The sequence below is a fragment of the Diplotaxodon limnothrissa genome, linkage group LG7 (genome assembly GCF_057381915.1).
Source record: "Diplotaxodon limnothrissa isolate DT_005_m linkage group LG7, D_limnothrissa_male_GT1.1, whole genome shotgun sequence".
NCBI classification, from domain to species: domain Eukaryota; kingdom Metazoa; phylum Chordata; class Actinopteri; order Cichliformes; family Cichlidae; genus Diplotaxodon; species Diplotaxodon limnothrissa.
In genome coordinates, this window is record NC_140602.1 from 8,276,479 (window position 1) to 8,292,436 (window position 15,958).

At 41.0% G+C, this 15,958-nt stretch overlaps 1 protein-coding gene across 1 annotated transcript; it reads left to right on the forward strand.

Annotated features, from left to right (window-relative positions):
- Window positions 1-1,289: 1,289 nt before the first annotated feature.
- plekhg7 (pleckstrin homology domain containing, family G (with RhoGef domain) member 7) lies at window positions 1,290-15,254 on the forward strand. Its single transcript, XM_085357310.1, has 17 exons — window positions 1,290-1,511; window positions 2,055-2,837; window positions 3,526-3,548; window positions 5,782-5,900; window positions 7,085-7,125; window positions 7,490-7,591; window positions 7,992-8,141; window positions 8,405-8,500; window positions 8,816-8,914; window positions 10,192-10,305; window positions 10,713-10,887; window positions 11,947-12,062; window positions 13,717-13,804; window positions 13,899-13,978; window positions 14,099-14,243; window positions 14,445-14,542; window positions 15,020-15,254. Exons 2-17 carry the CDS (start codon window positions 2,166-2,168, stop codon window positions 15,128-15,130), a joined length of 2,229 nt encoding a protein of 742 aa, XP_085213436.1. The 5' UTR covers window positions 1,290-1,511; window positions 2,055-2,165; the 3' UTR covers window positions 15,131-15,254.
- The last annotated feature ends 704 nt before the right edge of the window (window positions 15,255-15,958 follow it).

A 15,958-nucleotide genomic window follows, 5' to 3' on the forward strand; every position in this document is an offset into this window, starting at 1 on the left:
TTAAAGAATCATATAAACTTGTGCTTGTTGTTCCTTTTTGTTCACCCTTTCTTATGCCATAACTATTTACATTTGGTTAAGAACCACTGAACTAAACCACCATGGTGCTGTTAAAACATAGTTATGTATCAGTACTAATAACGTAATAACATACACAATTATGTCATTCACAACTCAAAAAGGATACATTACACTCGATCCATCCAGCTGTCCTAGAGTTAGAGTTAGAAATAATCCGTGCTTTTATTTTATTGAGAGTAACTTCTTACAATGACTAAAATTAATATGACCATAGTGTTAAATTAAATTTAATCAATACTGAATGTACGATCATTATGGCACATGAATGTGAAATGGCTTAAAATGAAAGTGTCATTTGCCCATTTTATTGGGAAAGTTAAATCAGCAGCAGGAAATCAGCTGCAGTGGAAGAGTGGCAGGAGCTCACGAGGAAGAAAAGTTGTGGCGGTTTCATGTACTACCCATTCTTTTACACCAGGGGGCGCGCAAGACCCAATCTTAAAGAGTTCCTCCGGAAACGTCGCTCATGCAGCTCAGATGATTCACCCTGCATCGCCCCGTAGTGTTCACTTCATTGAACCAACAGGTGATTCAGCTGTTCCACTTTCTCTGTGTTAAATATAAACACCACCGACTGCTGTTTCATACTGGTTTCAATAACTGGTTCCTCATGGTGATTCAGTGCAATACAAAGCTAACTAATAACTAAAATAATAATGGTAATAACACAAAAAAATTATGAAGATTATTTCTGAAACTAGAAGAAATGAGTGGGTTGCATAATGTTAGGCTTTCCTTAATTTGATGCTGGCACACAGACAGTGACAGGCTAACAGCCTAAACTGAATAAACATAATTGGGAGCAGCACTTTATGCTGACAAATTTTTATTCCACCGACTGGGGAAAAAAATCCTGGACTTTTTTTTATCAAAAGCAGTGGTTTTAAAAAATGTAGCATCAGAAAAAAACAAACTAAATTATATTTTAAATATTACACTATTTTAAATATACATAGACCTAAAACTAGTGTCTCTAATGGAAATTAATATGATATTAATTTCTGATACTTGCTCACAATAATACATCCACAGTTGTGGTCTATATCCTTACACTTACCAAAAAGTTGAGGCATCTGAATGAACTGCGCATGTTACAGAGGTAGGTGGCAATAATTTAACATGAGGTGTACTAGTGAGGCAAACACTGACCGGGTGGCTTCGTGTAACTTGTGTGTGACATACTGGGCTGGAGAGAGAGAGAGAGAGCAGAGCAGAGCAGTCGCACCTTTCACAGCTCTGAACAATGAAACGCTCCACTCCTTCCTTCACTTCTCTCTACACGGACCAGCAGTAGGAGCTCCACTCTGGAGGAACAAATAAGAAATAACTTAATATTCGGCCTTGTATCCAGACATCCAGCAGGACTCCCCTCGGTCAGCCTTCACCGCGAGCTGTCGGTCCGAGTGGTCGCGAGGCACCGGAGGATGAAAGTAAACCAGGCTTGTTAATTTTTTCCCTCTTTCGGCGCATTTGCAGTCTCTCTCTTCACGTTAACGCGTTTATTTATTATTAAGACAAATCGTTGATGTGGTTAAATCGATACTTTTTTTGTCTTTATTCCCTTAACCTTTGTCCGCTCGTGGATGTGCCGAGTTAACTGCTCTTTCGGCTTTGAGTAAACAGTGAAAGGCAGTGTTGTAGTACATTAGGACAACGAAATAGTAAAAAGGAGAAAAGGCTACATCAATATGCAAAAGCAGGAGCAGATGGTAACCTGAGTCAGTAGAGGTAGTGCAAGGTGCATGGCCTCTTTAGCGCCACATTGCCAAGACCTCTATTGCCACACTGTGCTGTGACTCTGCTGTTGGATATGTGAGCTACTCCATCTGTATCGTAAACTATATAAACACACGATGTATTTTCAGGGCTTCTTTAGTGCCAGCTGACCTTTTAAAACTCATTTTTTGGATATAGGCTTGTGCCTGGTTTCATTTGCTTTTTTCTGATGGCTAACTCTCATCTTTTCCCAGCAGAATCAGGAGAAGTAAAGCGATGTGAACGGTGACTGGAATGTAGGATTATCATCTGAGCTCGAGTGGAAGGAGAAAAAAAATCAGACTATAAGATTACACATTTCCTGATCTATGCAGCCCTACAATGCCTTTGAGGTTGCAATGTCTTCTCTACAGCACGTTATTCTGCAGGATAAGGACACGGACAATGAAAAGAAGCTGGACTGGAGCTACATCGAATGGGCTGAAAATGAAGTTGTCACAACAGGTGTGGCGGATGCTGAGACGCAAACGGACTCGCCATCTTTTGAGCACAAAGAGAGCCAGACCAGTAACCCAGTCATAATGCACATAGATCTCAAACGGACACACTCCAAAATGAGACATTTGTCTTTGGTAAACCCAGACAACTCGGCTCCACCTTTCTTTCAGTTTGACCGCCAGGCTCCTGGACGTATCTCCACATCTCCCACCTTGAGGAGGATGAGGAGCACCCGACGTCCTCAGATAGATTTTAGAGAGCCTCACAGGATGGGGAGCACTCAGGAAGAGCAATCATCTGCAAGCACGGGATCCCCCATAAGTCCCCTGTCACCAGGACACCGAGTAGATTCACCTCTTGCAGCGAGCCCACTCTCTGACGGGGAGGCCGATCATCAGCCAGTGTCATCCTCAGGCCAACAGCGAAGCAGATCGCATAGATCAAAGACTTTTGACAACAGTATCACTTCTGTGGAACAAGAATGTCACAGTGCTCATCCTTTTCTTATTAAAGACAATGGATTTCCTGAGGATGAAGTTCAGGTGAGCTTTTACCACGTATTTGTAAATTTAGTGTTTGCATATTTACTCAGGAAAAAGACGATTTTTCATAACCTTCACACCAACCTCTTCCCCATCACCACACATAAATTTCCTGTAATCTACTGCAGATTTTTTTTTCTTTTTTGGCAAAGTCTAAAAATTAAATGGTTGCACATTCCTTCCTTGAGGAAAACCTTCATTCCCTCAATTGGCCTTGCCTCCCGCAGTGGTCACTCACAATGCAAGCTTTTGACAGCAAATGAATCAGCAGTTACATGCACTGACAGCTCTGACCAAGCCCACTGCCTGGAGAGCCCTGGGAAGTGCTCTCCTCGGGCCCCTATTCACCGCAGTCAGCAGTCACCTAATAATGGAGGGGTCAGTGAGCGATGGAAAAAGATAATGGGGAGATCTATTCATCAGCTCACGGTATTCAAGCGAGCCGATCCTCAATAGAGCACCGGCATTCTCCTCCAATATCAGAGGCTTTTGAATGCAAGCGACCACTTAAAATACAGATTCAAATTTGAATGTCTTTGAAAGTGATATAGTGGTGTTGTTAGCGGCAGGAGGTCTGTGAACCCTCTGCTTGGTCCTGACTGTGGAGCGAGACAGTGTCGATGTGGCGTGTAGTATAACTGCTGATTTGGAAAGATGAGGTCACTAACAAAGTTCTTTTTTCTTACAGGAGAAGGAATCCTGCCATGATAGGTAAGTGTACCTTGGACTGTTTTGCATGTTATCTGTGTTACCCTATCGTAAAACTCTTCCTGGAACGGATACAGCTGTCACATATGGTTTCTTTTTTTATTTTTGTCCTTCTGTTTCACCTGCTCACAAAAACAACCCAAAATCCGAGCTACAACATGTCAGAGTGCCTCTGAGTTGTGTGCTCTCTTGGTGCTTGAGAGCAAGCGAGGATGATTGGACCTTTGCTTTGAGGATCCCTGTTGTGCACTCATTGTCACTCGTGTCTTTGTTAATGCTTCATAAGCTTGGTGGGTTAAGTTTTGAGAGTCCTATGGTTATGTATGGGCTCATTAAGGCTGTTTTCCCTTACTGCCGCCCACACCCCTCCTAATAGGCGTCCAGGCTCTTCCCCTCACCGGATAATTAGGCAGCTATTGTCCCTGTAATTACACCCTGGCACTGTGCCTCTTACAGTGACCGGGCCTTTGCGAGCCTTGGTTGGGACAGTCTTGTTTGGGAGCATCATTATTTCTCTTGTTATGCATGAACAAAGCGGCCATTTTTACAAGTGCTCTCTGTAGCAGAGAGGCGGACAAAGAGAAAGCTTTCTGAGCTGCCACAAACCAACAGGATGTCATTGTGAGGATGCTGTGGAATGAACTGCAAGGCGACACTGGCCTGGTATGAAGAGGTAATCGTACCTTTCGTGCCACATGTCCCCTCAGGTGCTACTGCCGACTGTTATCTGTCTCTCTGTTCAGCATCTTTACATTGATCTGGACGTGGGTGTTGTATCAGTTTACCAGGAAGAAAACGGCCCATCCAGTGAGAGCAAAGAACAGTTGGTGCTTTCACAGTTGAACAAAAGTGTCCTAGAGGAAAAACGTACCAGGTTACCCCCGCTCAGTTGTAGACTGACTTATCCTCCAAGTGTATGAGTTGGCCCTGCAGCTATGTGGCCTACATGTGCACTCGAATTAGTCTCGTAGGGTACTTTTGCAACTGTGCAGCCACAGCAGCAAGAATGCAGGTCCTGTGTGAGGGGATGTGTTGCACCGTGAGGGGAAGAACACTTCCTCCTTCAATCTAATGAAGAAGTTTTACATAAATTGTTCCTGCATTTTCTTCCCCTTGCTTTTACTTCTGCTCCACTGTATTGTATTGTCAATCTAAACAGGGGCATTAGCCCTCATCTGTCAGTCACACTTCCTTATGGTTTTTAGCCACATTGTGTGTTGCTGTTATCTGCCCTTAATCTGTTACTTTCATCACTACTGATTCCTGCTTAAATTCTCCTTTTTGAAGTCAAAGGCACTAAAATATTTAAAAGCCAAACCGCAGAGTGTTGACGTGGGTCACTGACCGCTTGTCGATCAGTGTCAGCGTGTTCAAAGTGAGCCTTAGCTTTAGCAGAACCAGCTCGTCTGGCTACTTTGCGTCCTTTTTTATGGCTGTATGCAGTCATGTTTAACGACTGCAGTTGTCTATTTAGCATTGGGACGGTTTAATGTCATGCTGTCACCAATCAAGTTCCTCCTTTTGGGCTTTTACAACAAATGAAAACATTTCCATGGCCGTGCCCTTTCTGGATATTTAGCCTGCATATTCCAGGGTCAGCTTCCATTGCTTATGAAGATTTATCACTGGGCTTTTAATTTTTAATTTCAACATGTGAACGTCCATTTTTGCTTTCAGCAATAATCCCAGAAGTGCAGCAGCAGCAGAGGATAAGTCAAAACACTTGAGAACAGTGGCCGTTTAAGCCCTGCCTGAGGCTGAGAGGCAGGCCTGTGTTTTTCCAGCCACAGCCATGCCTCAGTTACTAACTGTGAAAAGCAGACCAAGCGGATTATAACTGGCACACACTGACAGCTTGCCTCCTTCCACACAAATAGGGCGATCCATTAACAAGCATCTATCCACGGATAACCAGACACATAACACTTATCCTATGTTAATCGCCGGGTTGCTGCACAATGCGGATGGTATTTCAGTGGTATCCCAACAATGTAAAACCACAAATAGGAATTCTGTAATTTCCTGTTGCTTGTATGATTTCCATTCTTTTAGAATATAATACACTTACAATGGAGTAATAATCATTGAACTGTACATTTCTGATGTCTGATGAGCTTTTCTTCTTAGTATGAAGAACTCGTTTTTGGTTTTTTTGGTTGTTTTGTCTTTTCTTTGTTTGCGTATTTGGATTTTTTTCCATCTTAAATTGTCCACCTGTCCGCTTTTGTGTCCTCAGGCTTTATCAGAGGAGACGGAGCTCCGTCGTCGTGAGTTTGCCCGGCTTGGATGTTTCTCCAGGAGATCTTTTCGTGTCCAATGGAGCAGCTGACTTACTAAATGACTCAAACTTCGCAGGTACCTCTGTCAGTCCCAGCAGATTGCAGTCTGCCCTCTGTTTAGGTGATGCTTGCTCATGAACTAGTATGGGTCTGTTATTGAGTCAATATGTCTATTGTTGTAATGCTTCACAGCAAAATGAACTTCCTGCTTCCTGCTTGGTTGTATCGTGTCCTTTCTTGTTGTTATGGTGATCGACTCAAATGTGTGCACAACAGCTAGATTTTTTTTTTCAGTTTACTTTATGAATTTCCATGAACTTTTTATTTTTAGACGTGGGACTCACCAGGCACGCCACCATACAATATCATCGCAATTTTTAGGCATGCGATATCCTGAGTATCTGCTAATTACATCCGTACCTGTTTTATCCAGTAACACAAAGATAAAGTTATCTCACTTCACTTATGTTTTTTGGCTGCAAAATGAGGTTGCTAAGCATACCAACACCATCAATAAAACCTCCCATAAATGTTACCCTAATGCAGAGTCAATCTGCTAATCACTTTGATATCAATTAAGTTTGCTCGGCTAACGTTATGTCAGATGATGGTGCATGAGATGAGCCTTCCTGTTTATAGTATTCTCAGACTATTTAAATTTATGACTAAATTATATTTATTTGGTATTCCTGTTTAGATGCAAGTAAAAATACTACAAAAATACTGCAAAATGTTTTTTCCCCACCATTATTGATTATTGAAATACTTGAAAGCTACTTTGACTAAATGTTTAATTTAGTACTTTAATAAAAGTTTGTTTTTTTAGCTGAATTTCAAACCTCAAACTAAGTTCATTAATGATTATAATTACTTTTTTATAATGAAGGTAATGGTTTTATAGCATTAAATTTATTCAAAGTCAAGATTATTGTAAGTTACATCTTATTTTATTATTACATCTTTACTAAAAGTGTGGTTTATAACTTTATCTACACACCTATAAAACAGACAGACTAGAGATAATCTGTAGAAAGTGCTATATAGAGTTATGAGTAGACATCAGTCTAGTGTTGTTGTGTCGTAAAGGGAGCATTATTTGTATTTCTAGAATTTAAAAAAAGCAAAAGGACAGAACTTGTGGTGGTCACTTTACAAAAAACAAAAGATTTTTTTGACATTTTCAGCAAGCTGTGATTGGCACTGTCATGTGCGTATAACTTAAAATGCTCACGCTTCTTTTCACTGTCACAACTTTTACAGATACCAAGAAGTCAAAGTGGCCTTTTTCGAGGCGTAGTACGGTAAGTGCATTTGTATTTCTGCTAGTCATCGATGTGTGTGACTGGTGCCAGTGGCATGCTTGTAATTTGTTTTGATGTACTTTGTTTTAGGAGTGAGCAATTGGTTTGGACATTGTTCTCTGACCCACTTCCCAAAGCAGATTAGTGTGTTTCCTCTTATCCCTTTTGGCCCACACAGCTTTTTGTAATTGGTCAACACTTGAAATGCAGAACTTGAGCCAAACTTGTTAATTTAGTTTTGAAACTGCTGGGTTGTTATGTGAACAGATATTAACAACAATTAGGCACACACCCTTTTTTCTTGGCTAGTGCACAGCCCTAAAAATCTGCCTAATGTGTTGCCTATTTTTTTTTTCCCTTTCAGAGTAAAGGCAAGCCGCAGACATGCACGGTGTCAGATATTGAGAAATATCTCTCAACTGCACAGATTCAAGACTGGAGAAACTTGGAGCTTCAGAGATATAAGGCAAGAAATGAGCACTATTAGCTGCTGTTTGTTTTGTAAATCATCGTGTTGGTTCTGTACGTTCACTGACTTTGTGATCCAGGCTTAGCCATCCAGATTCCCAAGTCAAATACAACTCAGTGTTTGCCAGATGACTCAGAAATGAGAAGCTGACAGTTACATGGAAGCTCCTACAATGTTTGAATGACACAGACTGTGTAAGAACCAGAATTTCTAGGCAGTGACTACACAAGTCGACCTGTATATGTACACAAACAAACACTGATGTACTCCTGAATCTATAATAGTGGCAGATGGAAATTTACAGCCATAAAATAAACACGTTTGCTGAGATTTCTGTGGAGGATGCAGCCTTTACTTTGAGTTATAGCTTCTTGTCTTTTTGTGTATCTGTGAGCAGGACTACTCTCTGGCTGAGTTCCTGCAAGACCAGTCTTCCCAGGTCAGTGCTTCCTCTGACCCGCAGGGCTTCAAGAGACAAGAGACCATCTGGGAGCTCTTCACCAGCGAGTGTGTTTACTTCATGGATCAACTCATGGTTCTCAAAGAGGTGACTCTTTCCCTACAGAGCCTCACAATGCACACATACACACAATCACAAAAACACACACAGGATCACAAATAAATAGACCAAACCCAAATGCAACTGAACACCTGCTTCTTTGTATTCTTCTCACTGAATTCCCGCCTTTGGAGTTCGTGTAAAAGTCTCTTTGGATTTTCCCCGTCTTTCCACCAGTGGATTTGAAATTTAATGCTGGCATGAGAGAGACCTTGAACCTATTCTCTTTCTGCTTTCTTTGTGCCTCTCAGGTGTTTTCGGCTACGCTCACAAACCTGCAGGTGACCAACTGCCTGACTGATATTGACTCATGGAGGCTGTTTGCGAATCTCAATGAGCTTTGCCTGGTGAGAAATGATGCAAATCATTTGCATGAGGAGTTTGTGTAAATCATTTTTAACAACAGTTGCTTTCATATCCTTAAAACAACATGGTTTGGTGTCACATCAACATAAAGTTACTATGAAAGGGCTAATGATGAGTCGTTACAGCTGTATTATTTTAAAATGCTAGCTTTTTATTTAAAGCTTATTTAATGGTCAGCAAAAAATAATGTGGTGTAAAAAACCTTTGTTAACAATTATCTTAACATAATACCTCGGTGATATTATAAAAATGTCACATGGCCCTGTGGTGACATTTGACACTGTTTTCTGCTCCAGGTGAGCTCAGGTTTCCTAAACAGCCTCCTCCGCGTTATCAAGAACATGTTGGAGATTACTGAGGGTGGCAGTCCCACCCTGCTGGATCTGCTGGGGAAGGCAAGTTTGATTCACATTTGGACTCTGTGACAGCAGTGTTCACTATCCCGCTGATAAGACAATCAAAATAGATAGAAAAAGTATGAATGATATGCTCATCTGGATTAATTATTATATAATCCTTAAAGTATTTTCATAAACAGCTTTTTTTTTCAAAGACTTGAAAAATAGCTGCATAGTTTGAATTTATTAACCTTAAGCTCTTATTTGGGAAGCATTCTTATTTTCTTCTAGCTATTAAGGATCAGCTGGACTTGATATAATGTGCAGAAAAGCCAAAATGTAATATTCTCGTACAGTTGAGGTCAAACATTTAAGTACACTGATCATTTTTTGGTAATTTTTTATGATTTCTTTGGACTGTTCATTTTCCAGGGTAGGCTGATTGTATAGCATATATCTTTAATGACTTCAAAAAACAAGAACTGGGTACACAAGTTGGACTTTATTTTGGATTTTCTCTAATCCACACGGGATTAAAAATGCACATACAGGTATTTAATCGCTCGTTAGGGTGGAATTTGAGTTCATTTAAATTGCTTGGTTTGTTGGCACATACCTGGCCTTTAAGCATAGCCACATGAGAGGAATTTGTTTAGGATGTTCAAGAACAACTTAGGAACCACCGAGGCTCCAGCCTGCTATGAACTGGTAACTGCACAAGCGTTTTACATCACCATGGACTGAGAGAAGCTCCTGCTCTAAAATCGACAGCTTCAAGCTGGACTAGATTTCTAGCTGCCCACATGGACAAAACACATTCCACAGAGTCTTATAGCCCAATAATCAAGTGTGATAACTAGTGCCCGGGAAAGTGTCCCCTTAATGCAGATGTTTTTTATGAGAACACAAATACACAGCTGAATTTACTTTCTTTCTTTCACGATGCTCTCACTGACCAAATTTAGCATGCTTGCATTTAAACTGTACTTTGAAATCTACGTATGTGCTTTGTTATTATCTGTTCCATCTTCCTTTCTCTCATGACAAGAGCGTGTTGAAAATATGGCATCTTCAAAGCTCGCTGAGAAGGGAAAAGGTTACCTAACTCTAGTTACAATTACATAAAATTATTAAAAGTTTAACAGAAACATCACAGGACAATCTTAGACGCATGTATGCCATTACAAACACACACTGGACATTTTTGTGCGTGCATGTGTGCATGCGGCATCCTCTTTGTGCTTTTTTACGATATGTTTATCTGCAGCTTAACAGCTGATGCGACCCAGCAGCCTGTATCCCAGTGTTTGTCTAACACTACTGTCTGCTGGCAGGCTTTCCAGGAGAGCATATGCCACTGCCTGCAGACGTATTGCCTCAACTACTCCACGGCTCTTCTGTATCTGGACAGTCTGAAGCCCAGAGAGGACTTTGGGACTTACGTGAAGGTACAGGAGAGGTCTTACTGGTGTGTGTCTGTGTGTATGTGAGCGTGCCAGTCAGCACAGTGGGAAGGACGCTGTGTACCATGACAATGCAGCAGGTGTTGTGTGCCAATGTGAGAGAGGACTCACAGGAGCATTGGTGCCCAAATAGCAAACAATCAGTTCAGTGTCACAGCAGCCTGCCAATGGGAGGAATGTCACCGTTTGTACCTTGTGTAACTTTCCCTGTCATCATGCTGGCGTGTTTGCTGGAACTGTCACTGTGTTTGGTCTTACATATAATTTCTTCTCACAGGCATTTCACTGCCCATCCTCTCCCTCCTTCCCTACAAAGTCAAGTCCTTTCAAACATTTGACCTCACTCGTTCTGTCACTGTACCCATTCTTTGTCCCTCCTTTTTTCTCCTCAGTGGTGTGAGAGGAGCAAGCAGTGCCGAAGGCTTCACCTGCGTGACCTGCTGGTGGCACCGCTGCAGAGGCTAACTCGATACCCGCTGCTGTTGCGGAATATCGCAAAGAGATGCCAGAAGGAGGACGAAGCCCGAGGGCTGGAACTTATAGCAGAACAAGTGGATAAATCGATATGTGAGCACTGAATTCGAAAATTCCCTTCTGTTATCAAAATGCTCTCCTTTTGATTTCGGCTGACCTCATTAGGAGACTCTGCTTGGCTAGATTTGCTTTTACTGTTTCAGTCCTGCTAAATTAAAGCGCCTGCACAGGTCTCGTCACCTTGCAAAATGAATGTTTTGAGTCAGGCGTCTGAGTAATGTTAATCAGCTGATCATGACTCAGGTGTTTCTTCAGCACGACGTGTTTGCCTCCTGGTGGTTTACAAACATATCTAGATAGAAGGGCTTTTTAAGTGGACGTAAGTCTGTCAACATAAACAGGCCAGCTAGTATCAGTGCCTGTCAGCACACAGGTTGCATGCTTTGGATATCAGCCAGGAGGCCTTGACCATTTATTTTTCACTGCAAGCCTCTGCTTGCAGACCTGTTTTGGCGGTTTATTATATAACTGGAAGGACAGGCTGTGGGAAATTGTTGAACCAATGCCATGAGAATTAAGGCAGCTCAGGGGCCCAACCCTGTACTAGAAGGGTGTACCTAATAAAGTGGAAATGTTCTACAGCCGTTCAACTCAATGTCATGTTGCCGCGTTGAACAAATAACCGTACCAAACGAAACTGCTCAGGGTTCAGAAATCTTTAATTAAACCTTGTCCCATAACCATTAAAAAGGTGTGTTTTACCACACCTTTTAAAAGGTTATGATTGTGTAAAGCGTAGGTGACAATGAGTATTGTAATCACAGCTAGGATGTGTAGACCAAAGTCCTCTGTGGGTGTGGGGGATATTTACTGTAAAAGCAGAGACAGCTGAAATCTCTCACGATATGGTCACGCCCATGTACGGCATCACTGTATAGCATTATAAATGAATGTAATCATTATGCACTTTGGTACATTATAAAATGCATATTTTACATAGGTATATGTTACGTAAAATAAAAGGCATAGGAAATGTAGCAGGAGTTTTGTGTGACGTGTCAGACATGAATGAAGTTGTCAGTGACCAATTTGAGTCTGAGGACCTGTTTTTGTCCTTAATGACATTCAGTCTCCTGTCCTCTCTGTTTACAGGTGATTTAGAAGGAAAGGTCAAATGGCTGGATAACTACCAGAAAGTGAAACAGTTGAGAGATGCCCTGGTTTGGCTGCCTGTATGGGAGAGGGACAAGCGTGCTTTCATCCCTGAGGTCTGTCCTGTGTTTGTGTATATATTGCTATTTGGGTGTGTTTGTGTCTTCAGGAACTGTGTTGAAAGAGCAACGTGTCACACAGATGTGCCAACACTTTATCCTCCAGTGCCTGATGATCATCAGATAAACTGATCAAATTATCAGAAAATCAGATCTGAAAGCAATGAATAGCAGTATTTAGAGTTTTACAGTGTCATTTGATAATAGTTCAGTTTCACATCTTTAAATATTAGCTTCAATTTGAATGGGAGGATGACAGCGGCACTATTCTTCTTCTTCTTCTTTTTTCCAAGAGAGTCTTTCTTCCCTGTCATTGTAGGTGGATTAACACTTCTGTTTGTATTCTCTTCATCTGTAGTTATTTTATCTTCACTTTCTCTCTGCCGTACATGTGGCAAGGGAATGGGCTTTGCATACAGAGCGAAATAGAAAGAGCAGCAAACACTTGGTGTAAGTGAGAGCAGTGAAAGGAAGACAGTTAATGAATAGCTTGATTTCATAGCACTTATACTAAGGTAATAAGTCTGTCATCCAGGTGCAGAGCACGCTGTGAAACAGAAAGACTCAGACACCAGAGGAGAGAAACTTGCATGTGTGTAAATGCACTTATTTTTTTCCCTTTTGTTTTAATGGGACCAGCCCACCCAACAGTTGTATGGGGAAAGAGCTTCTACTGTGAAACCACCTCCCAGTTTGTATTTGGAAGACAGATACCTTCTAAACTGATTAAAACATTCCTTTTTGAAAAGTTAACTTATAGTTGCTGCTATAGTTTTGCTGCTACAGGCTTCTGGGAGATTTCCTGTCATACACTGTGACACACATTCTCTTCCGAAATTTGTGTTTTGTCCTGTCAGATTTTTTTTTCTCTTCTCTTTCTCCTCACCATGAACCAGTTCCTTGATAGCTGCCCCTCAGTGAGCCTGGTTCTGATCCGGAGGTTTCTTCTTGTTAAAAGAAAGCTTTTCCCAAGTGCCTGCTCATAGGGGGACTGTATAATTGTTGTAGTCTTTGCTTTTACATTGCAAGTTATATAGTAAAGCATAAATTGCCTTGAGGAGGACTATTGTGATATGGTGCTATATAAACAAACCTGAACTGAAGTGAACACAGATAGCAGTGGTAGAGAGTTGCGATGTGTAAGTCTTACATGTAAATGACTTGTTGCATATAAGTATTGTGAGCATTTAACTATCGTCAGTGCTGACAATACTTATTTACACCCGTGGTACTGGTAGTGTCAGCATGTAACCGTAGTTAAATGTGACCACAGTTTTGAACATTTAGTTCTTTCCGCCATTGTCATCTGTTTATGTGAACGTGTTTGTTTTTGTGTGCTACCTGTTTGCAGCAGCTACCTGTAGCCCTCACACAGACAGCTCATCTGCATTTGAAATACCAAAGATGCATCTTAAATTAGACACGAGTGACTTGCTCTTTCGCTATCATGCGCATACCTATTTATTAATCCAATAGTATGCAGTTAAGACGTGCTATGCTTAAAGTGATATGTACATGTTACTAGTAGAGGGCCAGGGTGCTCATTCAGAAGCCAACATGCTGAGTTGCTGTCAGATTAATGGAAAGACCGATGTGTCTGAAAAGCGCTAAAAGGTGAAAATGTTTTCTAATGTGACTTTCTTTCTTTTAGAATCTGAAACATCTTCTGAAGGCTGTCACACTGGATAATCTGATTTCTCACAGGAGTCTGCTGCACGAAGGGAAACTCGTCCTCACAGGTGTGTCAGCTGGCATAAATCCAACACATTTCACACGCTTCCTGCTTCGAATTGACTAAAAACTTTACGTCGTCTTTCTGTGGTTAATTCCCAGAGAACGCAAAGCTCATAGACGTCTATATGTTCCTCTTTGATGAATTCTTGCTGATTACAAAGATGAAGAGAAACAAGAAGGTGGGTCACTCATTAACCTTTGCTCACTCTAACCTAGGCTAGTGATAGATATTTAGTGCAAGGATGCCTTAACTACATATCCCTCATAACTTCATATATATGTCCTGACATCCTGTGCAGAGGTCCATAGGTCCAGAGCAGAATCCTCTGAAAAACCTGGAGCTGGATCAGATGCTGAAGGAGGGATGCACCTTCACGGTTCTCGACCAGCCAATCTCTCTAGATCGACTCCAACTTAGAAACATCGATCAACTTAATGCCTCCTGTAAGTAAAATTTTTAAGATTCAACTAATTGAGTTTTCTAGCTCTAAACCCATTTTTTATAAAATACATGTTTGTAGCACATCGTAGCAAAGCAGTCAACAGAATCAAAATATCCTTCAGGGTCACGTCTCTCTGTTTATGTTTGCATGCCATGTGGTGCATTGGTGTTATTAAATGAAAGCATTTGTACTTTCTTGACAGCATCGGGGTTGCCTCATTCTTTCATAGTAATGCACCAGAACCGCTACCAACAGTGTATTGGTGCATTCATCCTGCAAGCTGCGTCAGAGGCTGTCAAGGTAGATCAATTCAACTGTGAATACCTGAAATGTTTCCAAAGAGAGCATGCAGAACACAGATCACATTATGTTCAGAAGAACAATGTGTCATAAGTTTATCCAAACATTTCTGCCTTGTGCAAAACATCATTGCAAGATGTGAACTCTTCAGAGGCCTGAAAGTGAAGCTAAAATATTTTAAATGATTTCTAAATTCAGTTTGTATGCATGTCTGTTCAGATTTATTTATAGTAAAAAATTCATAGCTATACATTTAATCTTTTTAAAGGTTTCTGTTATTTTGGTTTAGATGAACAATGTATAGGAAAATAAAAATAAATTGCTGTATTGTTTAATCTTACTTGTGTGAAGCTGTTTAGGACAGCTTACAGCAACAAACATTACAAAGAAATAATAAACTATACAATTTATAATATTATCAGTTAATCAAACTGGTAAATCTGATATTTCTCTTTCTAAACATTTTTTCCCCACCAGAGAGTATGGATGTCAAAGATAGAGGGCGCAGTGACGGCGCTGCTGAAGCAGGACTCTCAGCAGGCACGAGTAAAGAGCTCCTCGCTGTGGCTGGAGTCTTCGCAGATATGACCCATCAAGCAGAACTAGAAGCCATGTGAAAAAGTTTCTACTGTTAATGTGCACTTCACTGCCCCCTGATGTCTTGTAAATGACTGCACTAGCACTAGGATGATTTTGTAAACGGTTTGACTGTGAAGGCAGCTGCTACAGTAGTGTGAAATAAACATCTCATCATGTAGTAAAACGTTGGGTTTAGCGTTCCACACATCATTTCATGCAGTTTTTAAATTGTCTGTGAGCTATTGATCACTTCTGATGTTTTATAGTGCTTCATACAGTACTGTGCAAAAGTCTTCAGCCAACCCTAATTATTTAATATTTTAAAAATAGGATATAGGTGCATTCTAAAGAGCTTGAAAGTTTAGTATGACCACTGCAGCTTGATCTCTTAGGCACGCTTTTTGTAACTTCTTACAGTCCTTCAGGAACAGTTCTCCAGGCTTCTTGAAAGACATTCAAGGCTCTTCTTTTGATGTTTCTCACTTTTGTTTCATTTTCTGTGCAGACGATCCCACACTGCTTTAGTAATGTTGAGGTCCAGGTTTGTTTTTATATCCAGGTATGGTTTTACTGCACTGACAGTATGTATCATTGTCATGCTGAAAAATGAAGCCGTTGCCAATTAGATGCTTTCCAGGTGTTATTGCATAGCAGATGGTGGTGATGGTATTTTCCTGCATTTATAATACATGTACGATTAATTCTGACAAGATCTCAGACACCACTGGCTGAAATGCAGCCTCCACCGTGGTTTACAGATGGCTGTGGACCTTCACTGCCGCTCCTCTCTCCTGAGCTCCTTTCAAATTGTCATCAATACGTATAAACTAAAAGAAA